Source organism: Vipera ursinii (genome assembly GCF_947247035.1).
Source record: "Vipera ursinii genome assembly, chromosome: 3".
Lineage (NCBI taxonomy): Eukaryota > Metazoa > Chordata > Lepidosauria > Squamata > Viperidae > Vipera > Vipera ursinii.
This window is the reverse complement of record NC_139516.1, coordinates 173,100,252-173,127,826: the sequence shown is the minus strand read 5'-3', so window position 1 is coordinate 173,127,826 and position 27,575 is coordinate 173,100,252. Positions and strand designations below refer to the sequence as shown.

The 27,575-nt window shown below is 37.2% G+C and overlaps 1 protein-coding gene across 5 annotated transcripts in view; it reads left to right on the top strand.

Annotated features, from left to right (window-relative positions):
* RB1CC1 (RB1 inducible coiled-coil 1) overlaps positions 1-8,853 on the top strand; it is a 57,340-nt gene extending 48,487 nt beyond the window's left edge. For 2 of the 5 annotated variants that reach the window (XM_083358944.1, XM_083358945.1), the window contains 5 exons: positions 1,296-1,343; positions 3,118-3,176; positions 5,522-5,658; positions 7,508-7,578; positions 7,918-8,853. In XM_083358944.1, the coding sequence (XP_083215070.1) occupies positions 1,296-1,343; positions 3,118-3,176; positions 5,522-5,658; positions 7,508-7,578; positions 7,918-7,995 (393 nt within the window). In that variant the 3' untranslated portion in view covers positions 7,996-8,853. The remainder of the gene's footprint in view (positions 1-1,295; positions 1,344-3,117; positions 3,177-5,521; positions 5,659-7,507; positions 7,579-7,917) is intronic. The other 3 variants (XR_014492049.1, XM_083358947.1, XM_083358946.1) reach the window with 3 other exon arrangements.
* The last annotated feature ends 18,722 nt before the right edge of the window (positions 8,854-27,575 follow it).

Sequence of the window (27,575 nt, the reverse complement as noted above, 5' to 3'; positions counted from 1 at the left end):
TTTTAAATGAATTATTTTATTTTAAATTAAAGGCTCTGATTAAAAAAAAACATCCTGGACCACAAAACCCTACTTTTTTATAGTTGTTTTTTTTTTAAAAAAAAATACCCCACAGGAAGATGTCTGTGTAATCACTAGGAACTCAGATTAATTTTAAGAAGTATTTGGTTTTGGTTGTTTTTTTAAGAATGATTAAGACGCTAGAGAGGGGACGTGGTGGCTCAGTGGGTTAGGACGCTGAGCTTGTCGATCAGAAGGTCGGCAGTTTGGTGGGTCAAATCCCGAGTGCCGCGTAGCAGAGTGAGCGCCTGTTACTCGTCCCAGCTTCTGCCAACCTAGCAGTTTGAAAGCACGTAAAAATGCAAGTAGAAAAATAGGGACCACTCTGGTGGGAAGGTAACAGCGTTCCGTGCGCCTTTGGCATCTAGTCATGCCGGCCACATGACCACGGAGACGTCCTCGGACAAGCGCTGGCTCTTCGGCTTTGAAACGGAGATGAGCACCGGCCCCTAGAGTCGGAAACGACTAGCACGCGTGTGCAGGGGAACCTTTACCTTTACCTTTTTTAAGACGCTAGAAATATATGGAAATATTTAAAAGCCTATTTTCTGATATAGATAGCTGTTATATGACTAAGGGATATTCCCATAATTCAGCAACAGAGCACTCATTTTATGTGCAGAATCCCTTAGGTTTAATAATTTCTGTTTAGCTTAATTACTTAGGTATAAAAACCTCTAATAAGTTTTCTTCTAAGAAAGGTTTGACTTTATATTCTATCACACATTGCCTATCCATATTGCAGTAAAGAAGTGAAGAGTACATACTAGATTTACTTGCTTTGCTTTCAGAAAACCAGCTTTTCTGGGGTGCTTGCTTACAAACATGAATGTTTTCTATTACCCTCATTCCCCTTCTATATTTGGTAATATAAATTTAAATGAAGTGATTGGTATTTTGAGACAAACATTGTGATTTAACAGAATTGAAATGCAGGTGTATAGCTCAGATTCTCTAAAGTTTTATTGAACATCTTACTTTGCTGTAATCATAAGAATATGTTAACACACACACACACACAAAATTGGGTTCCTAAGTATTTCAGCTTGAATTTTAATCCCATGTTTACTCAGGAACAAATTGCATTGTGCTAGACTATATTTGTTCTCAGAAAAGAGAAGTTAAAGGGTATGAATAGGATTGCACTTTAAAATACTGGGAATGCATTTATAAAGCTATATAATATTAATATATAATTACATATTTGGGTAAAGTGATAACATATCTTTTTATAGACATTGCAGTTGAAAGAGGAGGAAAATAAAAGGCTCAATCAAAGATTGGTAAGATTTGTAAATTTTATTAAAAACTTACTCAAAAGAATAAAATCAGTCATTTTTTAAAAATGTATTCTAAAGAATACATTGTTCTGAGGTAGGATATCTATTGTATTTTAGTTTTAAAGGAAGATGTGGATCAATAGGTTAGAATAGAAAAAGATCTGTTCCTTCCTTCTGCTTTTCACTTCATCCTCTTAAAATTAAAATGGACAGTTAGCAACACAATACTGGGAATTAGGAATAGACATTCCAACTCTTGAATCATAGTTCACAACTAATGATAGTGACTCGGAAGAGTCATCAGACAACACATATCCATTTTGTGGCTTCATAACAAAATTTAAGTTGATCTCATGTATTTATATAACTTGCTTCCAAATTTTTAAGATTGGGGACTTTTCTCATGAGAAATAACCATATTTATTTTAGAATTTGTAAATCCCAATAGAATATCTGGAAACATCTAATGTCCGATTAAATAAAGTATGTGATTAATAAGAAACACACAACAAAGAAACTTTTCTTTTTATAAAAAATGGATTTATATTAGCTTTATTTTAAAAAAATATAAAAATATGCAGTGAATAATTTAAATATAGTTTTTGCCACTTCTTTAGCCATTATCACTACTGCAGGTAGTCCTTGTTTGGTGGCTGCCTCTTTTAGCAACTGTGTACTGGTACTACTATAATAAAAAAGACAGACACAGTGGATATGTTTGGGATCCTCTGGGAGTCAAGGCTCCTGCTCAAAGAGCAGATGGCAGCCATAGCTAGAAAGACCTTTACTCAACTTCATGTTGTGCACCAGTAACACCCTTTCCTGAATAGTTCCTAAGCAAAAACTACCTGTACTTCATTTGAACTACTAAAGCAACCAAAATACTCACTGCACATTTTCCTGGTACAATATTAAGAAACCAAATGAATTTGTTGATGATTTTGTGCCATCAAATCATTTTCAATTCCTAATGACCACTATGATTTTTTCTATAATGATCTATCTCTAACCTATCATTTAAAATCTTCCAGCTCATCATCACTGTAACTGAGCTAATGGCAAATGTTTTTAATTAGGAAGATTTCTGAAATATATAATCTTTTCTCAGTTCAGGTTTTAGATATTAGTTTGAGGATTTAAATTCATTTCAGGATCCTATTGATGTCAGTCTGAATCAAATCTCCTCCAGAGTTTTTAGAAAAGAATCTCTTATTATTTTTTTTTGGTAGGTTTGATTTCATGACAGATATATACTCTAGGTTCTCTAAATGAAAAATTCTAAATGGGGCAATAAAAAGGTATTAATCATAGTTGTATGTTTTAAATGAATGTATATATATTGTTATTGCTGCAACATTAGGTCAGCCCAGACTGGTTACTTTTTGTACCATCCCATTTAATAAATCAGGAAAAAAAAATCTGCCCTGGCACTTCATGTTTTCTAGAATGTTGAGTATAAAAATCAATCTGCATAAATACAAAATAAAAGTTATGATGTAGGATGCATGATTGAAGAAAAGTGTCTTGACATTCATAAAATCATAAGACTGCTTAAAATTCAGTTATAATAGTAATGACTAACTTTCTTTATCTTCACATGAAATTGTTTTAAATTTATAATATGTTTTGTCCAAAAAGTGGATATAAAGCATAGAAAGCCATTTTTTCTTGTTTTATGTCAGTGTTTGACAAGATCAATCAATATTAATCTATGCCTAGAACATGCTTTATCATATAAGCTATAACAGAAAAATAATAGTAATGTTACATTTTTCAGATGTCTCAAAGCATGTCTTCAGTTTCTCTAAGACATTCTGAAAAAATTGCTATCAGAGAGTAAGTATACATATTGTTAATTGTGAAATGTTTTTTAAATTAAATTATTTTTAAAAATAATATTACTGCGGTCATTAATACAGACTAAAATAAGTATGTCAAAAAACTGTTGAGTAGGTTAATTATTTACATTTGTTTATTTGCAAAAACTTGAAAACAAAAATTGAATCCTTTTCCTCCCACTACTTTTAAAAGACTTAATAAAAGTTACCATGCAGTTTTTGTTGGGACCTACAAGTTAACCTACAAGTTAACTTGTACAAGAATTTGAAAACAAATACCAAAAAAAAGCATGTGCGCACACACACACACACACTCTCTCTCACACACACACAGCTAATTATAATTCCTCTACTCAAACTGCTGACATTTATATTGATTATTGGTTAAAAAAAATCTTAAACCACTTTTATAAAACCTTACAGCCATCCAGAACTCTACAAGAGTTCAGCAGTTTTGCTGCGCACTGTGAGTAAATTCAGTTGAGACGTGCATCTAGCTCAGGCATCCCAGTTAATGACCTCTTGTAGAAATTTCTCTTCTATAAAATAAGACATGATAGGAATGCAACAATCCAATTTTTGCTGTTCTTTCTTGATTCCAAAACCTTAAAACAACTCTCCCGTTGTTTATTCTTTCCCTGTTAAATTATGATCAGTTGCTACTATAATAATTGCTATTGATTATGCTACTAGGAAATACAAAATATTTCACCCTTTCCAAATGTCTTTCTCTTAGAGAATCCAACATTCTTATTACTTCTGCTACATATTCTTGCCAATAAAACTAAGGATTATTTTTGAATTCTCACTCATTATTGATAGAGATGTATCTCTCCAGCTGGAACAATGAAATTAGAATTAGAATAGAAGCCTATTATGAGTGTTTTGCCATTTTGCGTATTTCCCTAGATCTTGGATTTAGTAATTACTTTATTTTCTGAAAAGTTTAAGCAAATTAAGATATATCATTCTGGGGAATAAAACAGTGTACCATGGCTGCTGGTTCTTAACATGGGCCACAGAGTGGTATTTTCTTTCTTGCTTATCATTTGAATAGAAGAATAGAATAGAATAGAATAGAATAGAATAGAATAGAATAGAATAGAATAGAATAGAATAGAATAGAATAGAATAGAATAGAATAGAATACAGCTGGAAAGGACCTTGGAGGTCTTCTAATCCAGCCCCTCACTTAAGCAGGAGAACCTATACCAGACATGTCAGACACAAGGCCCGGGGGCCAGATCCGGCCCGCGAAGTGGTTTCATGTGGCCCATGAAGCCATCCTGGAAACAGTGACGGAACGGCCCCCGCTGCCTTGGCCCTGGCCCAGAGACCCTCCTTCTGCCAGAGACCCTCAGATCTGTCCCACTCCTGCCCAGGCCCCCATAGGTACCCTTGATGTGAACGATGTAGAGCTGGCCACGCCCACCCAGTAGACCATACACACTCTAGCCATGCCCACCCAGTAGGCCACGCCCACCCTGGCCATACCCACCCGGCCCCCTGAGGGAAACTGCAATGCTGATGCGGCCCTCAATGAAATTGAGTTTGACACCCCTGACCTATACCATCTTAGACAAGTGACTGAAGTCCATGGGTCATCAAAGAGCCGAGGTTGCCTACCCCTGGGCTAGCCTCTTCTTAAAAATCTCCAGTGATGGAACACCCATGATTTCTGGAGGCAAGCTGTTCCATTGGTTAATTGTCCTCACAGACAGGAAGTTTCTCCTTAATTCTAGGTTGCTTCTCTCTTTGTTCAGTTTCTAACCATTGCTTCTTGTCCTGGTCTCTGGTGCTTTGATGAATAACGTGACCCCCTCTTCTTTGTGGCAGCCCCTCAAATACTGGAATACTGCTATTATGTCTCCCCTATTTCTTCTTTTCTTTAGACTAGCCAGACCCAAGTCATTTATTGTATATGATATTATTAACCCAATAATCAGATGAGCTAATCAATAAAAACTTTGTGCTTAAAGCACTGGGATTTCAAAATGATTAGCTTTCATTAGCCCATATTAGTATACATCAGGGTTGTACATAGGCAAACTTATTTTACTTTTATTTTCAGTGACTAGAAATATGTGTCACAGTTTCATCTTCAGTCACCCACCTACCATTCCAGAATGTACTTTTGCATTAATAAAAATCCCTTTCTTAAAATTACGAGTTTACAAAAGAATGTTTTTCAATTAAAACCAGAATTTCCTGATTTACAGTATATTTCTATGGACCAGGACGCAAAAATAAATACTTGGAATATAATTTGGTTACTTTTGAATACATATCTGCTCAATATTGTATTATGTATTGTCTGCTTAATTTTTTTCTTTTTTTAACTAGTTTTCAGGTTGGTGATTTGGTTCTCATAATCTTGGATGAACGTCATGACAACTATGTATTATTTACTGTTAGCCCAACTTTGTATTTTTTACATTCAGAATCTCTTGCGGCACTAGATCTCAAACCAGGTGAGTGTGGTAAGTGTCATCTCCTTGGAAAGTGTTTTTATGATGTATTTTAAAAAAATAATTATAAAAAGATTTTTTGAACTATTGTGTACTTATGGATATGTGTACACACATACATTTTATAAGTATGTATAAACACATGAACACAGCTAAGTAATACTAGAAACTTACAACTATGTTTAAGTAGAAACATTTAACATACAAATAAATATGTCATAATATTTATATTGTAATATAATATTATTGGAAATCCTTATGGTCTTCATACCCGGGCACACCACGGAGACGGCATTGGTCGCGCTGGTGAATGATCTCTGGAGGGCTCGGGACAGGGGGCATTCCTCTGTTCTAGTCCTATTAGACCTCTCGGCGGCTTTCGATACCATCGACCATGGTATCTTGCTGCGGCGTCTCAGGGGACTGGGAGTGGGAGGCACAGTTTTACAGTGGTTCTCCTCCTATCTCCAGGGACGTTCGCAGTCGGTGTTGGCAGGGGGGCAGAGGTCGACCGCGAGGTCTCTCATTTGTGGAGTTCCTCAGGGGTCGGTCCTCTCGCCTCTCCTGTTCAACATCTATATGAAACCGCTGGGTGAGATCATTCGTGGCTTTGGAGTTGGGTATCATCAGTACGCTGATGATACCCAACTTTTCTTTTCGACCCCAAACCACCCCAGTGATGCCCTCAACGTGATGTCCCGTTGCCTGGAGGCGGTTCGGGTCTGGATGGGGAGGAACAGACTTCAACTCAACCCCGACAAGACTGAGTGGCTTTGCATACCTTCATCCCGGGTCTATTCGGACATTCCACCTCTGGCTATGGGGGGTGAACTATTACCCCCCGTAGATAGGGCTCGCAACTTGGGAGTTCTCCTAGATTCACGGCTCACCTTGGAAGACCATATAGGAGCTGTGACTAGGGGGGCCTTCGCCCAGGTTCGCCTGGTGCGCCAGTTGCGGCCCTATCTTAGCCGGGATGATTTGTGCACGGTCACTCATGCGCTCGTGTCCTCTCGTCTGGACTACTGCAACGCTCTCTACATGGGGCTGCCCTTGAGGACCACCCGGAAGCTCCAACTGGTACAGAATGCAGCCGCGAGAGTTGTGTTGGGAGTCTCCCGATACTCCGTTACACCTCTGCTCCGTGAGCTGCATTGGTTGCCAGTTGTCTTCCGGGTGAGATTCAAGGTACTGGTAACGGTGTTTAAAGCCCTCCATGGCATGGGGCCGGAGTACCTTAGGGAACATCTGCTGCCGGCATCAAGCTCCCTGCGCCCTGTGCGTTCCCACAGAGAGGGCCTCCTCGGGGTGCCACCGATCAGAGAATGTCGATTGGTGGCCCCCAGGGGGAGATCCTTCTCTGTGGGCGCTCCGGAGCTGTGGAATCAGCTACCGGTAGAGCTCCGGATGGCGCCCGATCTTCGCTCCTTTCGTCGCGATCTCAAGACATTTTTGTTTGTACAAGCTGGCCTAGCCTGATGGGGATCGGTGGGGTTGTTTTATCTTTGGTCTCTTAATTTTATCTTGGGGTTTTTAGAATTGTACTCCTATTGTTTTAACTAGGGCAACTGTTTAATCTCTTTTTAATGTTTGTATTTGGTATTTTATTCTGCCCTGTGAACCGCCCTGAGTCCTCAGGGAGAAGGGCGGTATATAAATGTTATTAAATTAAATTAAATTAAATTAAATACCATTTGCAGATAGGAGGGAGGAATATGTCCTCTATTATCAGAATGGTATTACACATTTTTCCTATTAAGTGGTTAAATACATAGACATATTATTTGAATATTATGAAGATTAGTGGAGTGGTCACTTGCATATATATAATGTTTTTAAGTCATGAACAATTTTCTTGTAGCTTCTGGAACATCTCGAAGACCTTGGGTGTTAGGGAAAGTAATGGAAAAAGAATATTGTCAAGCAAAAAAGGTAAGAATTAAATTATTTGATTAGTCATAGTTCAGTTAAATTATTAAATAGAATTTGAGCATTATTTTTCTGAGAGGAATACAGCTTTTTACTACTTGCATCACTGTTCAATAAATAAAAAAGACAAATTGGAAAGATATGAAATGCCATGTAATACTAAATTACAAAATATCTAAAATATATATTTTAGGAAACAAAAATAGAAACACAAACGTGCATATAGTGTATGTCCATCAATATGTGTTGCAGATTACAAAAAGTATAGTTTATAGTTGATTGTAGATCTGGTGCTACTTTTAGAATAATTTTCTTTCTTTCCTTCCTTCCTTCCTTCCTTAGGCACAAAACCGATTCAAAGTTCCTCTGGGTACAAAATTCTACAGAGTAAAAGCAGTACCATGGAATAAGAAAGTATAACACATGAGGGAGAAATCAGCTCAATACCACATTTTCTGGCTAGTCCCTCAGTGCCCATTCATCAGTCCAAGTAGCAGGCCATTTTTTTATACAGAGATCATATGACAATGCTCCATAATATGATCCTTTTTTTCCTTTTTAATGTGTTATATTTTAGAAACAAGAAATTCATCATAATGTCTGGCCTAACTCTTCCAATTTTTTATTCAGATAACTTTAGAAATGTGGACCAAAAGAGTTCATTTTCTGAAAGGGCAAATCTTACATATCATGGCTTGTTTACTAGCCATGTAAATTGCCTGTTTAAATATACATTAGCTCATATTAGATGTTAAATGTTAACTACCATTACCAGCATCTGTCCTTTTGTGAAACCATTATCAAACTACTTTCACTCTTTAACAGATTCTTTATAATATGTATAAAACCATCAGTTATTTATAATACAGGAGTGTTCATTGCATGCAGATAATTTTCTTCAGCATGAGTTTGCCTCAATAGATGAAAAGGTAACTCTTGCAACTTGCTTTATTGCATTAAAAAGCCGTTTAATATAAGAGGGGGAAAAAGTATCTTGCTAAGGTAATATGGATTGAAGCGTTTGAAGGGTTGATCGCAGATCTTGAAAGAAAGTAGCTATGCTCTTGTATTTAAATAAAACACCTTCCCAGCCCTCAGAGATGTCTTGTATTGATCTATTTAAAAAAAATCATATAAATGAAATTGTATTTCATGGCTAAGGTTCAGGGAGGAAAAAAGACATTGTACATTAACTATACAAAGATCACTTAAATAACAAATTATTGTACTGTAAAAGATATGTAGAATTTTAAAACAATAAAGATTTGAACCTGTAAATGTTTCAGTGGTCTAAATGCTTTTTAAAATCAATGTAGTAGGGCAGTTCTATCCATGACTGTTCTTGTAAATTTTAAAATTGAATGTATAAGATACTTTGTACAAATATTTAAAAAATGCCTGTAAAAAGTTTTCTAAAATGTTCCATGTATGTATGATCAAGCTCATTATTTAAATTACCACTTATGTTTGCACAGTAAAGCAACTAAGTAAAATGATTTAAGTAAATTACATGGGGAATGGCAAAACAGTGTTCTAACCATTTCTGTCCTAGAATCCTAGGGTTGAAAGGGACCTTGGAGGTCTTGTAGTAGTCCCAACTTCCTGCCCATATCAGGAATTCTCAAACCATCCCAGACAAGTGGCTGTGCAATGTTTGCCTGAAAAACCTACTTATTCATGCCCTACTTAATAGCTTCCATATTCGGGATATTCCTTTTTATTTTAAGTTTGGATCTCTCTCTGTAAAATTTCTACCCTTAGTCTTAACCAAAATAGAGAATACTGAATTGTTCTGTTAAAAAAGATACAGAACAGATAACACTAAATCTATATTTAATGACCAAGAATTTGTAATACTCTGTAATAATATGACCAGTTAAGTAATTCATGCTTGCTTTTGTTACATCATGTTGATCTTGATATTTGATGACAAAGACATTATCAAATCTTAATTTTTCCTAATCATTACATCTCAGTTCAGATATAATTATCATTGTGTGATTAATAGTAGTTTGTTTTTAAATGGAAATAAAGTATCTAACTTTTATGACTAGTTTTAGTGAAGATGAAACAAGTAAAGATCTTCAAGCTCAACAGAATCTTCCAATTTCCAGAGCTTTAAGTTATGCATCTTTTGCTAACACTGAGTGCTTTGTATTTTATCCTATATTGTTTGGAAGATAAATTTAAACAAATTCAAGCATGTAATAATTATTTTAATATAAATGTTTTAACAGAACTGGGATGGGGATAAAACGCGGCCTGAGTCAGCTTCCTCCACGTTAATAGTACTGTCATTACATTAGTGAAATATCTTCCAAATGCACAGCAGGCACCAACACTGCTCAGCTATCCAAAGCAGAATAGGGTATTATATTCTGTAATGGGACACTTAGGTGCAAGAAGCAAAGTGTTGTATACTATGTTCTGCATGCAGTCCTGTTTATTGTGCTGTAATAAACCAGAAGCAGAAGAACCAGTATATTTGCCCATCACTGCTTCTCATTACATTTGAATCTACATTTTGCTCCCAATATTTTAAATTACAAACAAAATACAACATACATTTCTATAAATGTTAACCATGAAAAAAGTGCACATTGCTTACAGCAGTGTCTCAGAAAAACGTTAGGAACATTAAGTCATGCATTTAGAATGTAAACAACTTGTGATAATGTTAGTTTTTGAGGAATATCTGTCATCTGTTTCATTTTATAATCTTTGTGTGTATCTAAAATGGAACTTCTGTCAAACAGAACTGTTAACATATTCTGTAATGATTCTAAACAGTCATCAGAAAAATATTTAGTTTACATTCCTGTTGGATATTACAGCCTGGCTGGCTTATGAAACTATGAATGCTATGTACTCTTATTCCATCAAACTCTACAATAAAAAAAACCACATCCATATTTTTATAATTCTATAAAGAGCACATACAGAATGAAGTGGATATATTAAGTGACTCAGTAGTTCCTTACAGAGAGAGGAAAAAAAAATTCTCATTTTCTTACATATCTCAAATACTTTCTGTTATGAACCAAGTAGTGAACAAAAATACTTTGAACAAAAATGTAATCAACTTTTTTAAAACAAGAAGTCAACCAACGTGTTTATCAATGCTTCCATTTCAAGTTAGGAATAGGAAAAGAAATGGCTGTTACATTATATAGCTGATTTGCCAAGCCAATGATTATGAACCAATCAGTTCAGTGAACATTGAAAAGCCTTCATTTAATAGACCAGTATAAATCTTTCGAAATAACCCCTCTGTGATGTGCAGGAGCATGGGCAAAGCATCTGTCTTTCAATCAATAAAGTAGACCACTGAAGCTTTTTGCAGCTGCTGCCTATTGCTGGAAAAAGTGGCTGTGCTGCAACAAATATAAGGGAACATCTGGGAGTAGTTTTCAAATAGCTGTGCAAGTCTAGAAAAATCAGCAATACTTCAATGCTTCAAACAAAATATGCTTTTGTATGCACTTTAGAGTATTGCAAACATCTAAAGGGTTGCACACCACTATGATTTCGTCTTGTTATACACACAGTTCAGTATGGAATCAGTTTTCAATAATCTCATATAAAATTGTAAGCTTTTGGTAAACTGACTCGCTGCTAAATGAGAAATCATTTTAAAGGGATTCACTTGAAATAGCTGCAGAAAATCATTAGCGATGCATATTAAAAAATGGAGAATAAAATACATCTTTCTGCCTGAAAGGGAAATACATTCACACCTTTTCTTTAATGAAAGTTTTTGAGAGCAGAATTACTTTTCTCTAAAACATAGCAGTACTGAAGGACATTTGATTGACTACCATACTCCTCCTAAACCAAAAATTACATTTTAAATATCCTGATAATTAGAAATGCAGCAGAACTAAAAGTGCCCTCATATTGTAGAATTTGCTATTTGGAAATACAGTACCATATGAATATATGTTAAATACTATTAATAAAAGACACTTAAAAAGTTTGATTTTCTTCTAAAAACTCAGTCAACGTTATTACAAAAAGCAATTATCTCTGGTCAGATTCATGTATCTTAGTTTATTTGAACTCTAGACTGAATAATATGTCTGCCTCTGTCCAAGATAAAATGTAATGAACTTTGGTTAGACAAAGAAGGTTTACGACAAAAAATTATTCCTGCAAGCATTCCTACACTCAGTTTACACAATCAACCAACACTCAAATATATTTCTACCATGTTTGGATATTACGTTCAGTGGTATAACAATTATATTTTTCTCAAGTAATTGATGGTCTTATATAATTTTCTAAAATGAGGCCAATAAAAATAAAATCATAAATAAGCCAGGGTTTGTTTTTGTTTTTTGTATCAAGTTTGTAATAAAGGTTACAGGCCATATTGACATCTATATGTATAATTCTATTTCAATGTACCGCTAAGGCAGACATGTCAAACTCGCGATGTCACATGATGTTGTGCAAAATATTGGAGCTTTTTCCCCATTGCTGGCAATGGGGTAGGCAGTTTCATTTTGATGTGTCTGGCCTGTAGCTGGCAGTTTGACACCCCTGTGCTAAGGCATTTACTGATATAATTACCTTTTTGCTCCAGAGTGAACAACGATTGACGTAAGAGTGCAATACTACTAATTATTACATTTCTAAAAGATGAAATATATATTCAAAGATAACCAAGTGAACATGTATACAGTTAGAACAAAGAATTCAAAATACCTAACAGTAGATTTCAAAAGCACTGCTCAAATTCTGCTTTCTGGGGATAAGAAGGAAATGGGGGCATTATGAAATAAATAGCTGAAATTTGGCCAGGTTAAGTTGAACATAAGGGACGCGGTGGCTCAGTGGGTTAGGATGCTGAGCTTGTCGATCAGAAGGTTGGCAGTTTGGCGGGTTGAATCCCAAGTGCCGCGTAACAGAGTGAGCGCCTGTTACTCATCCCAGCTTCTGCCAATCTAGCAGTTCGAAAGCACGTAAAAATGCAAGTAGAAAAATAGGGACCACTACGGTGGGAAGGTAACAGCGTTCCGTGCGCCTTTGGCGTCTAGTCATGCTGGCCACATGACTACGGAGACGTCCTCGGACAAGTGCTGGCTCTTCGGCTTTGAAACGGAGATGAGCACTGGCCCCTAGAGTTGGAAATGACTAGCACACGTGTGCGGGGGAACCTTTACCTTAAGGTGAACATTTTAAATCTACAATTACTTTCTCTTCTGGTCCCCGAGGCATTCATGACACTGTAGAGAAAGCCTCCTCTTCCCAAGAGTTTGGGTGAAGCAACTTCTTTACAGGAAAAGCCATCTTCTAAACAATTCTGGCTGGATTTGGATTCAAGTTCTGGATGATCTTTAAAGACTTCAGCTCCAGTATTCAGTTATCTATCTTGTCAGTATTTCAGTATCAGCAAAGGATAGCCCAAGCTACATAAATGAAGGATTTTGCTGTCTCCTCCTCCCAATTCCAAGGGAAATGTTTACTTCAGATATGAATCACAATTGATTACAGCTGGATTGATGGACAGCAATGATCCATTTCTCTAGTTATCCATAAGTCAAATCTGACATCTGTTTTGTAGGTTGGACATTCTACTCTCACTCACAATGTGGCTTTCAACTGTATTCTAATTGCCATTCTAATTGACTGAGTTGCAAAGAAGAAACAGATTTGTCCACTAGTAGAAAGAAAAATCTTGTCCTGGGCCTTTTGGAAACTAACAAATGAAAAATCAGAAATAATCATTTGATAATTTTTGTTAATAGTTTAATGTACAGTATAAGGAAATGAAATAAGCTTGGAGTTTTACTACAGAAAGATAAATAAGATTAAGAGTAAGGGAGCTCACACATAGTGAGTTGCATGATTAAAATAACGTCTAAAAAGAAAATTAAAATTGAGTTGAATATTTCATTATATCAATATTAATAGGAAAACTGCCAAGCAGTGTACCTCCCAAACATTGCTGACGTGCTGCTATTGTTCCCTGGAATTTGAGATGTCATTGTTAGCATTTTAAAAGATTTTTAAGATTTTCAACATGGCAATCTAACTTTTTCTAATTTTAGGAAACCACTTTTTCAGCTGTTAGAAGAAAATTCTTGTTTGATCTAGGCTGGGTCAAAGAATATAGGACAACTGCTTGAAGTGGAGGTAGAATTTATTTGACAGAAGAGGCAGCTTAGCAATCGAAGTTGGCCACACATTGAAAGGCAAGCCTAGAAAGGAAAGTTTGGTCTTTGTTTAGAAAGCATGAGAACATGGTTTGTTTCAGAAGTTGGAGGGGGGTTGAGCTGAGTCCAGTAGACCCAAAATGCCCAGATGTTCACCTTGAGTCCAGGGTCCAGGGAATCTTTAGCATGTATATAAAGGATTCTCATATCTTGAGTGGATTTCATATGGTTTTAACTGAGTTACTGATATTTCCCTATCTCCCAGCCAGAGACAGGCTTAGTCAGTTTCAGCCCAAGTTCTCTGCCATTCTAGTGGGAGAGGGGAAGCTCTGCTCTGCTGGGAGGGGGGCTTGTGAGTGTATTTCCTCTACTTTGTTCTTTCTAAACTTTGATGTATCTCTTTGGGTATGAAAAGGGGAAAGGAATGTGATGGGCCATCTGCCTTATCTCCCCTCTGTTGCGGGATCCAGTGAAGTGCCTGGGAACCATCCCTTATCAGCTCCAGTTCCCATAACAACTTTGCACCTGTGGATTGGCTGGATGTGAACTGGACATTTGGACTTTGAGGTGGGGTTTTGTGAACAAAAGGTTTAATGTAGCAATTTGCATGGGAAATCTTTAGATCTTGCTTTGCTGTCCTGCTATCACTCACTCTCAATAAAAGTTCCTGTCTGAAACAATGCTAGTTTCAAGAGATCTACTTTCTTGGGAAAATTAGCTCAGGCAGGTCCTTACAGCAGCACTGCAGGCTAACTCACTGCTCACTCCACATGTTTGATTCTGAACAGTTCAAGGTTGATTCAGCCTTCCATCTTTCCGAGGTCAGTAAAATGAGGATCCAGATTGTTGGGGGCAATATGCTGAATCTGTAAACCACTTAGAAAAGGCTGTAAAGCACTGTGAAGCAGTATATAAACCTTAAGTGCTATTGCTACTGCTATTATAAGGGAAGGATCCTTATTTGAGATATAGCTATTGCTCTTCACTAATAATTTACTATGCCAAAAAGAAGTTTCTTTTGCTAACTTTGCCACTCATCAAGCTGTGAAGGAAAAGAAGAGCTAAGGCTAGAAATATAAAAAGTGCAGAGCATATAATAACCATAGCAACACCACCACCACCAAGACTATCCATTTCTCCACAATGACATCCATAATGATGTCAAAATGGCAGATGGGCAGTTAAAATCATATATAGTATGTGTTTCATGCATAGCAACATATAAAAAAGTGGCATTAACATGACTGTTTAGTCATGCCTCCCATTTTGAGGTTATTGACTGCCTTTGCAGACCAGTTTTGACTTTGTGACAGTGCCATGTAAGAAGACATATGTAATGTATTTGCTTAGTTGCTGCAATCAGTTGCACAATGTAGTGACTTTAATTGCTGTACTTAAGTGAATGATTGCTTAACAGTTCCTGTTGCTGCAACCCAGAGTGCCTGTCTCCAAGCTGTTAACTATATTTTGGGCAGGAAATGTTACTTTAAATCTATTGGTTGCTGCCTAGAGGCAAGCTATATATAAAGCTGTTCAGCAGCCATTAAGGTTGCTTCTGTTGTTACTTAATAAACATGCTTGCTGTTTCACCGCTCTGCCTCATCAATGCCTAACCGAACCAAGAACATAACAGTGGCGATGAGGATGGGATGTGCTGCTTAAACGTGACAGCCTGAAGTCACTAGTGGGTGAGGCCAGCACCAGAGCCTGGCAGAGCCTTGGTCTGCCAGCAAGCCACGCTGGAGACCACCACGCCATGAGGATCCATCCTAGGGCCAGCACAGAAGCCAGCAGCACAAGGCATTGCGAGCAAGAAGCAACTCACCATGGCGAAAGTTGGAAAACTGGAGGAAATTGACATGGCGCACCCCAAGAGGTGGAGTTCTTACATCTCTCGCATCGAGAATTACCTATGCGCTAATCAGGTTAGCGAAGATGGGTTGAAGGTGTGACACTCCTATGCATGTGTGGCCCGGCTACCTTCGACATAGCCGAGAACCTGGTTGCCCCTGCTCCACTTGAGTTTGTCACCTACACGGATCTGAAGAAGAAGCTCAGGGACCACTCTGAGCTGAAACTATCCATCATAGCATGGAGGCACACATTTGAGCAGTGGGAGCAACAGCCCGGCAAGTCTGCAACCCAGTTCATAGCCGCCCTCCAAAGCTTTGCAACTTTGCAGACTTGGAGGAAAGACAGCCGCAGATAAGATGCTTAGCCACATGTTAAACTAGGTGCACACAGGATGGCCGGTCAAATGTCCAGGGCCAGAATTCCAGAGTTATTACACAAGGAGAGATGAGCTCTCAGCTCATAAAGGTTACATTATTTGGGGGAGTCAGGTCATAGTCCCGAGCTCATTGAGGCCCAGGGTTTTAGAGTCTCTGCACAAGGGACATCCTGGAATAGTCTGGATGAAGGCACCCTTTGCTGACCAGGGCTAGATAAAGCTATTGAGGCCCAAGTACACGACTGCTACATTTGCCAGCAATTCAGGCCCGAGATGCTGCAAGCCGCTGTCCAGGGATGGGAGGACACACACACACACCATGGTCAAGAATCCACATTGATTTTGCTGGGCCTTTTCAGGGACAGCTATTCCTAATTGTGGTTGACAGTCACTCCAAATGGTTAGAGGTTGCACCAGTTCCAACTATACTGCCAGGACAATCCAGGAACTGCACAGGATCTTTGCAACTCACGGGTTACCAGACATACTGGTCTCAGACAACAGGGCCCAGTTCACTGCCACAGAATTCCAGTCCTTCCTCGGCTAATCTAATTAGGCACGCCACTTTGGCTCCCTTTCACCCAGCCTCGAACGGCCAAGTGGAATGCATGGTCCAAATGACCAAAGAATCCCTCAAAAGAATCATCACCAGGAACTGGCACCATACTCTGCCAATGCACAACGCCCTGCATGTCCATGGGCAAGAGTCCAGCTGAACTCAGATGGGGCCGGCGCTTAATTACAAAGCTGGACTGGCTGCACCCTGAGTTGCCTCAGACACAGCACAGCCAAAACCTCTGTGAAGTCTGCAAGTTGGTGACCGGGTTTGGGCCCAGAATTACAGTCATGGGGCTTTGTGGGTGGTAGCTGTGGTTGGCAGAAGCTGGGACGAGTAGCAGGTGCTCACTCTGTTACGCAGCACTCGGGATTCAACCCACCAAACTGCTGATCTTATGATCGACAAGCTCAGCATCCTAACCCACTGAGCCACCGCGTCCCTCGGAAACATAGGGCAGCCTAGAAAATTAACAGCCCTCCTAACCATACCCAAGCACTCCAAATTTGTTGGCAATGTCCATTTTGTTCTATCAGTTCATGGTGACCTAACCTAACCCTCAGTGGAATTTTCTTCCAGCAGGATTTTCCCATGTATTTTACCAGGAAACATAGATAGGGCAGCCTAGAAAAGTAGGTGCCCTCCTAACCATACCCAAGCAGAGTTTGTTAGCGATATCCATTTTGCTCTATGAGTGCATGCTGACCTAACCCTAACTCTAAGTGGAATTTTCCTCCAATGGGATTTCCCCATGTATTTTACCAGGAAACATAGATAGGTCAGCCTAGAAAAGTAAGTGCTCTCCTAACCATACCCAAGCACTCCGAGTTTGTTGGCAATGTCCATTTTGCTCTATGAGTGCATGCTGACCTAACCCTAACTCTAAGTGGAATTTTCCTCCAATGGGATTTCCCCATGTATTTTACCAAGAAACATAGAATAGGCTAGAAAAGTAAGTGCCCTCCTAACCATACCCACGTATTCTGAGTTGGTTGGTGATGTCCATTTTGCTCTATGAGTTCATGGTGACCTAACCCTAAACCTAAGTCCATGGTGCCTAACCTGTGATACCTCTCTGTGGGCACGTGCGCTGTTGCCCCATTCCTAGGCCTTCAGCTGGGTTTTATAAAACCTTCTCGCTTTATCCCTTTGCCACCTTGTGCAAAAAAAGGTTCAATCAATCAATGAATTTCAACTTCTTGCAGGGGAAAAAAATATCTCACAAAGTTGGAATTAATTGATTGAACTTTTTAGTCCCACCCAGTCTGCCATTACCACCACAGCCACACGCACTCAATGGTCCATGCCCAGTCAATGGGCCATGCCCACCTGGCACCCAAAGATACATAGGTGGGTTTTGGGTCACAGTTTGGGCACTCCAAAAGGTGTTTGCAGGACTATGTCAAGCATTTGAGAGTATTAGCTATCTAGGGAGAAGGTGTCTAATGTATTTGCCTAATTGCTGCAATCAGTTGCACAATGTAGTGACTTTAATTGCTGTACTTAAGTGAATGATTGCTTAACGGTTCTTGTTGCTGCAACCCAGACTGCCTGTCTCCAAGCTGTTAACTTTGTTTTGGGTGGGTATTGTTACTTTAAATCTATTGGTTGCTGCCTAAAGGGAAACTGTATATAAAACTGTTCAGCAGCCATTAGGGTTGCTTCTGATGTTACTTAATAAACACTGATCTGCCTCGTCAATGTCTAACCAAACCAAGAACATAACAACATGGTTATAAACAGGGCTTTTTTTCTAAAAAAAAAAAAGGTGCCGGAACTCTCATCTTGTTAATCTTTTATTTATATAATTTTATTTATATATTTATATAATTAAACAATTATATAAAGAATTCTTAACATATATTTAATTTATTGTATTTAAGGCAAATGTTCATAGAAAATTCCAAACTTTTGTCCAATTCTTGTCTGGCAAATCTTGACTCCTTTCCTTGCTTTTAGTATCTATGGCTGAATGTCATCCTCTGAGTAACCACAGATCAACGTACTTTGAAGGATCGAAAAGTCTCAGAGGTGGTCCAACAAGTTTGATGAACAAAGGTGCTGAAATTGTCTTAGTCTTTAACGAAGCTCTTGTTGGGGTGGCAAATAGATTCATCTGTGAAAACCCACATTCACATTCACTTGAAGAAATAGGAATGGTATTCAGAGTCCGTATCAAATGCAACAGTTTTTCTGGATATGTCTTTTTGAGAATGTATTCACAGAATCCACAAATCATTTCTCTTTCATTTAGTTGCAGTCTGATTGATAAGTTTCTAATTTCCACTTCTCCAAATGTCAGTTGAGTATTAACATCTTCAGGCCAATGTTTTTGATCAAATACGCGAGACCAATATGCCAACTCATCGTCTTTGCTATCAAGTAATCTTTTTTCAATTGACTCCTTCAATTTTGTATAAAATATACTTGGGTCAATGGGAGGATCCTTTTTTGAATCTCTTTTGTGAAGTAAAACTCCACGAAAGCGAAGATCACTTACAGCAGCAACACCACATTTATAATGGGGCCCAAAGTTCTGTCTTCTTTCTTCAAAAACTTGTACCAGTATTTTTATTTTCTTATTTGCCTTATACAAGTCAATGTTGCAGTCCTGTAGATCCAAACTTAAATCTGACAATTCTTGGAGAGCGTCACACATCAATCCTAGGTCCAATAAAAATTCTGTAGATGTCATTTTTCTTTTCAAGCCATCATAAGTGCATTTATCATTTTTATCTCTTGTAGGATCACACATTGCTTGTTCAAAATGATACACAAGGGATTCAAAATTATTCCATACAGGCAAAACTGTACACAAACTAGATGACACCCATCGGGTACTTAAAATTCTTCCAATTTTCAGCAGCTCAGTCCCCAGTAATTCTGCACATGAATGCAACTCTGCTATATTTACTACATTTCAGAATTAGTATTCTTTCAGTCACAGTCTTATTCCTATTCAATTTGGCTGATTTTAAAATGTGATGTAAAATCATAAGCACATAAAAAGAAAACAGCAGAAACAGCTGCAAATTAACTCAACAGTTCTATGCTTAGCAACATTTCCATTTAATCAAAGTCCTTGCTCTTTCCAAATCTATTTTAGGGTTTACTTTCTATATACACAAACAATGGGAAATGAGTTCCTGGGCTGGTTCAAATTTTTTACACAAAAATTTCAGGTAATGTATCTGTTCCATATAAATATAAAAGCATGATAGGCTCTGTATTCGTACAATGGCCGATTATCTCAGTGTGCAGAAATGTGGATAACTACAAACAGAAGTTGCAAGCCCTCTCCTTGACTTCAGAGTCATCCTGGTGAGATAGTCAGCATATAAATTTAATAAATAACATTTTTTTCCCAAATGCCCCTATCAGGAATTGAATTTGAATGAAGTTTCAGGAAAAGCAAATGTTCTGTGCTGGTGGTACTAAGCTCTCAAAGATCTAGCATGGGATAAATGAATTCTTCCTAATAAAAATAACTTCCTGCCTTTTTCTAATCATCATTTCTTCCCTATAGCAATTTGAAAAGTAAAACAAAGTGAAACAAACCACTACTCCCTCCATGCAGAGAAAATTTCCTTGAGTCATACTTGGATATCCTATTTGCAAATAATATCTTACTTACCTAGTTGAGATGGTGTAATTGGGGAGCAGGGAGGAGTACAAACTTCCTGCCTTCGCTGCAACATTTGCCTGCTAGGTCTTTTGGCAAACTCAGCAGCAATTCCTATTGGTTTCCAAAAGCCAATAGCATAGCTGACTCAGGAATTCTGGGAGTTGAAGTCCATGAGTCATAAAAGAGCAAAGCCTGCAATAGGCTTAAACCAATAGCAGCACAGCTTGTGCAAAAGCTTTTTTTTTTGGTTTTGCAAAAAAGGTGCTGGAACGCTGTTCTGAGTGTTCTATGAGAAAAAAAGCCCTGGTTATAAATACAATTCATAGTGGAGGAAATGTTTCCATTTTTCTAGAGTTTTATAGATAAAATAGAAATTGCTCAACAGTATCTAGCAACATGGCTGCTGTTGCCAAAAGGATGACTGAACAAGTGACAATAAAAATAACCGCCCTCAAGCCCAAGCTACCCTACCATTTTGGACAGATCTGCATGCCAGAATATATCATTTTAAGGAATGAAACAGGGAATAGAAAATTACAAAATATATTATCCCAAATCAGTTGCCCTACAGATGTATTTACTGTTTCCGGAATTACAGATTGTTGATCACATTAGTTGGATTGGAAGCAGGTTAGTGACAGCTCATCTACAGTTACTGGTAGCAGCTTTTTGGCACACAAATCTTGTCCTCTTCAGTTATGGCTCATTTATTTTCTCAGAAAACAGCCAAATGTAGGTAATGAAGTAGAGACTTTCTTTAGAAATTTAATTGTGTTGGCAAATGATCACAGAAATCTGGTTTTTTTTAAAAAAAATACTAAATTTATGTGTATCCTAAATTTTCTTTGCATATAAATGCATAGCTTTGTGGGTGTTATTTTCTACAAAATGAGGTCTTAATTTTTATGTAAAGCAAAATCTGAAGTGGATACTTGACTTATAAAAGGGAGTGTGTTACAAGAATAAAATCACGCCACAGAACAATTAAAACTTTGGGAATAAGGATAGGAGTGGATTTTCTAATCAAAAAGTCTTTATTGTTTAATTGGTTTTGTTTTCTCATATAGTTTCATTCATATAAATGCAAAATTTATGAGAGAGAAAAAGGTATATAAACATAAGCCTTACAAGATGATTAAGAGATAAAATTATTTTCTCGGATGCTAGTTCTTGAAATTTCTATTGTATTAGTTGTTTTTATTGTATTTATATCTGACTAAGCTCTGCAGTTTTGCCTTTACAAGAAATAATGTATGGAAATTTCAATTGATTACTTCAGGGAAGTAATCTTCAGGTTACTCTAAGATACTTTATCAAACCTTTCCTTGAGCAATTAAACCCTACAGTTTAATTGTGTGTTCTTGCACATATACCTGTAAATGTAGTTGTTAATAACATCATATTACACCCTTTTGATGTTATTGCAAGACACTTTATGGATATATTATCAAACTGACAGGGCTAATGTAGAAAAAATGTTGCATTGGCAGAGCTCCATATTTAATATTTCTCCCAGATGGATAAATCTAAGCAGCTCTTATATAGAGGATACAGTATGAAGTGCTGTCTTCCAAGTATTTTCTCCTAAAATACTTCCATTTTTCATCAGACATGTTAATGGGTTGAATCTAAACTTAGTGAAGATTTAACTTGGTGGTGACTAATAAATCCCACTTATTTCATTGAAGTTACTTAAGTGTCTAAATCCAGCCTCTTATTCACAGAATGGAACTGTTGGCAATCACAATCATAGTGATGTCTCTGTTGTTTTACCTCAGCTTGGCAGCCTTGAAATGTTTTGGATTTCAGGTCTCATACTGATGGGAAATTCTGGGAGTTTGTCCAATATATCTGGGGAATGTGTAGCAGAGGAAAATTTTCTTTCTTTCTTTCTTTCTTTCTTTCTTTCTTTCTTTCTTTCTTTCTTTCTTTCTTTCCTTCCTCTCTCTCTCTCTCTCCCTCCCTCTCCCTCTCCCTCTCCCTCTTTTCTTTCTACATTCAAATTATGACACTTTTATGACAATATCATCATCTTCTAATACACCAACAAATTTCAGTTTTTGTCATTAGAGCTTTGGTTTAATTTTAAACATGGTCCTCATGCCTTAAAGACATATTTTAAATACATAATTTATTAGTGCCTAATAATTATTGTTTTAGTTTCATATTTTCATATTTTTAAAATGTATTTTAACAGTTTTGTTAAGCTTAGTTAATTTGGAAGAATTGTGAGTACATGTGATTCTCTTGGGCAAAGTTGGGATTTACTTGGCTTTAGAATTAAACTCTTTTATACCAACTGATCTTCCATCATGATGAGTAATGCTTTTTCCTGTGCATCTTCCTCTCTGACTCACATGATGTGTGAATCGCAAGGCAAATTACTCAGTTTTCATTCCTGAATTGTCACCACTCCATTTAGTAAGAAACTGTCCTTTTCTAATAAATTTAGTCCAAGATGTCACCTATTTCCATATGAAGTTATTGCCTCACTAAGATTTCACAATTTGGCCCATGAGTGGCTATCTGTCCTGGAGTTCTGAATAGGGGGTACAAATATAAGTTATATGAGATTCTTTCCTGGTTTCTTATAAAGGAAAAGTTTAAGTAGCTTAAATATAGGGCTACTATTCACTTTCCAATTTCATAGCATCTCTAATTTGTTAAGATGTTTTTCGTCTTGTGAAATCTAGTCATAAAGAGCACTCCAGATTTTATCCAAATATCTAAGAATTATTGCTGTTCTTCTCTTATTAATAACATTATATATATAGAACATATATCACTTCAGCTGATAAGTGGGTATCCTGAAATTATACAGTAAAGTAGAATAAATGTATAGTCCCAAAACTTCATCAGCAGATGGCTCACTTGCTTAATTGGTTTCTCTTTACCTAGTTTCAGAAAAGATCACATTTTAGGTCACATTCATGCAGAACTGTTGAAAATTCAAATGGGTTCACAAATTTTTAAACATCATTCTATTTATATAGAAGATTTTCCAAATTCTGCAAAAACACTATAGACAAACACATCAGTTCCCAAATTAGAATGGATTTTATAATATATAGATCAATATCCTTATATATTCCAAGATTTTAATACCATTTTTTAAATATATCCAGTGTACACATCTACCTATTCCACTATCCTTATTTTGGACTAATTAACAAATCTGTTTAAAAGAAAAATAGATCTTATAGCTGAGCTTAACTTATTTTAGAGAGCTTTTAAACAGTCTTTTCAAATCAAGCACTTTTTATTTGAATTATTCAAACCTGATAATGTTCCTGGTTCTGAAGCTTCACAGTTGTTAAAGAACAATCTTTATACTAAATTACTTATTATTAAAATTTTATTTTTTAAGACATTCATGAATTGATATTAGCTATATCAATTACTGTAATAGTACATAAACATATAAATATATAATAATATATAAATGTATGATGAATAATTAGCTTACCTGTCCTGTTCCACAGGATTGATTGTTGACATGATTTTAGACTAGACCTGGGCATTTTATGGCCTGCGGGACACATCTTACCTATGGGCAGTGCCAATCTGGTCCACAGTATTGGTGGCTTTGGCAGCAAGGTATCAGCGGTGGGGAGTGGGACATTGCTGCAGCAGCATTGGTGGGGAGGGTGGGTTCTGGTGGGTTGGGGCACCAGCAGGAGCAGTCCTCCAAAACAATTCCAGTTCTCATGTGGCCCCTTGGAAAAAATAATTACCCATCCCTGCTTTAGAACAATTATTCTAGTTTAAGGATACATGTGTTCTATTAGGCTAGACCCAGTGCTTTTTTTGTAAGAAAAAAGGTGCCAGAGCTTACATCTTGTTAATCTTTTATTTAGAAAAATATATATTCAGTTCTTAACATACATTTAATTTATTGTATTTAAGGCAAATGTCCATAATAAATTTAACACTAAAATTAAAAAAACATTTCAATTCACCAACAATTTTTTAAAATAAAGAAATTATTTACTTTTCGCACATAGTCAATCACTGTACACACACCCACACAAGTCAGTTGTGTAATGAAACATAACGGTTGCAGTCCACGGTAAGCACTCAGCGTGTGACTACACAAACAATCACAAGCAGAGCAGTGCCAGAAGCTGAGCAGCGCCATCACAATCAGCACGGACGAAGTATGCATGCATCAGACTCAACACATAAGCAGCCCGGATATACCATTTTAATGATTTTGCCACCGACCTGCTATACTCAACAGGGCAATTCAAGTCCACATGGACCAAACATCAAATTTTGAAAAGTTACTTTTAAAACCTGGAAAATCGTTGAAAAAAGGTGCCGGAACTCTGTTCTGGTGCATTCTATGAGGAAAAAAAGCACTGGCTACAACTCTAGACATCAAACAATGTAGACATTCTGCAATGAAGAAACACTAAGCCGACCATTATAACAGTGGAGGGATTCAAATATGAGAACAACCAGTTCTCTGTGTGGATGCCACTTCCAGAAGTCCATTCTGGGCCTTGGCAACAAAAAATTAGCTACCGATTCTGCCAAACTAGTACAAACTGACTGAATCCCACCACTGCATTATAAGAATAAATCTACAGCAGATTTAACACAAAATTTCCTAATATGCCTTGGCTGTCAGTACGTGCTGTTTATTTATGAAATTATTTCAGTGACCTTTTGATTTTTTGAAAAAAAATGCTCGTGGAGACAACCATAGAGATGAATTTAAAGGAACTATGTAGCAGAGATTACAAAAGCAAGATTTAAGCCTGAGAAACAAAAAAAAAAAAACCTTTAGAAAGAAACAAAGTTGTTCTGCCTTACCTCCCAGAATTTAAGAGGAAAGGAAGGGACAACACAATCAGGCTTTCATGATTCTGTTACTACAACTTATTTCAATAGAATTCTAGGTATTCTTGAGTCAATTTTCTGATCTGTTCTACCTTGAAGAGGAAACACTATGTGTTACATTTCTGTTTTTATAATACTTTAAAAACCTTACTTTAATTATATAAATGTGATTTCATTCTTCAACAAAGAAAATACCGGATTGAAATTCAAATCAAAAAGACGTCCATAATAATAATAATTACAAAATTTTAATGGTATGTCGCATATCTTACAACTATTTATAAGCTGCTAAAATCTAGAAACACTGCAGAGATCCAACATGGAATATTTAGGCCAGCACAAAGGAATCTCTCTGTTTACTTTAATGAAAAATGGAAATAGGAATATTCTATTTCTGACATCTAATAGAGTCTTAATGGATTCTTTTACATTCACCTCACATCCAAGTTAGAAAAATCTTGAAAATGCATATTTGTTGTTAATAGTGTGAAAGTTATGAACAATGTATATCTAATATTTACATTCATAGCTAATGTCTAATTATTATGGATTAAACAGATTCTGTACATAGTTATTCTGATTCCGCCAGGACCTGAAGACCTGGCTCTTCGAGCTCTCTGGCCCAGGCTGAGAATTTTTTAATTTTAATTTTAATTGGGTTTTAATTTTCTCAGGGTTCTATTTAATCTTTTTTAATTTGTTTTAACGTTTGTATTGACTTTCTTTTAAATGCCCTGTAAACCGCCCTGAGTCCTTCGGGAAAGGGCGGTATATAAATCTAAATAAATAAATAAATAAATAAATAAATAAATAAATAAATAATAGTAGGCAATAGTAAATCAAAATGTGCTCTAAAGTTCTTCTTCCTTTGATTCAAACAGTGACAAATAGTTCCTTTTGCAACAACAGGAAAATAACAGTCTAGGACAGCATGTATTGCAAGATATGCTGGTCAGTATTTTATTCACAACTGGCCAGGCATGGATTTAGCTTGCTGGATCATGGAAGTTGCTATTACACACCTTAACAGACTGGCTAAGCACGCTATTTGAGGGATAAGAAAAATAGATCTGAAATTTTCTTGTGCCTGTGACTCAAATTCTGGAAAATCTTTGTGTATGAGTGAGCCTTCAAAGAAGCTAAATAAATTCCATTCATACCAAAAGCTGAATTCAACTGTGCTTGACTATGTTCCTGATAAATGTTCAAACTGATACCTAAAAGCGGATGTTTCCCTTCATAGAACATTCTTAGGTGATGCATATTTACAAAGGGAATAAAATATAGCTGTAATGAGTATCAATGGAAACTAACAGTAAAGTTTTTAACTATTGTAAATCAACACCAGGCAGGTATTTTCAGAACACAGCCATTTAAGCATTTAAGGATTTGTTTACATGATCTTTTAGGGCAGCATCCAAGAGTCATTTTAGCAGAGGACATAAGAGAGCTCAAAGAAGCAAGTTATCACCCACATTCCAGTAATTTTCAATGAAAATAGAAAAAGTTCATGAAATATAAGATAATATGGTCATTTTTTTTATCGGAATGCAAGTGATGGTGTGGAAAAGGATTTTAAATGTTGCCTGTGCTGACTTACATATAATTAAAATAACAAAATTACCCCAGAGATTGTCCTTCTTGATACTTGTTTTATATTTTTGTCTCTCACCTATAACATAAATTGGGGTAGTTTGGAAGGTTGACAATAAGAAATAACCCGGTGCTGACTTCCGGTGGCTGCGCGGCGCCGGAGACAGCCTTCCCGGGCTGCCCGCGGCTCAGCTGAGTAATTTTCGCCCGAAACAGCGCCGATCAGCTGTTCGGGCGAATTTGAAGCCCCCTCCTCGGGAGAAGAGGAGGGGGTGAGGCCCCAGGTAGGGGTCGAGTTCTCCGGGGCCGCCTGAGCTTGGAGCTTGGGCGGCTGAAGGATCGAACTCCCCCGAAGCCTGGGTTGCTCCCAGCTGGTCAGCATCTCTGCTCCGGATTTCTTGGAGCAGAGCCAGGCGTCTGCGACCACCCCTGCCTGAAGGAAGGACTATGGAATAAAAAGAGCAGGCAGAGCGGTACAAGAGGAAAAGGTGAAGAGGATTATTTTATTTTACTCTCGAGCTTGATGGACTTTTTTAAACTTAAAGTGAAAGTGCGTCATAATTGAAAGTAAAAGATGGCGGCTAAACCTCCCCCTAAAACTCTTCGGAGTGGCGGAACTTCTCCAGTGCAACAATCATCATTGCAGGCGTTGCATCCTCCTGATGTATTGACACCGAAGGATTTACGAGATGCTCTTGAAAAACATGCCCAGGTAATTTTGGAATCAATGGGTGACAAATTTGCACAGATGGAGGAGAAATTGGAGAAATTGGAGGAGAGAATGGAAGAGAGGATGGAACAGAAGTTCAGTGTGATGAAGGTAGACATTTTGTCTTCAGTGCATAAAGTGGCGGAATGTGTGGAAGATTTGGATGAAAAAGTGGAAGATTTGACTCAAAAGAATGCCATATTAGAAGCAAAAGTACTGGAGAATGAAGATTTAAGAGACAAAATGGATAGAGAATTGAGTCTTGCTCAATATTACCAGATGCA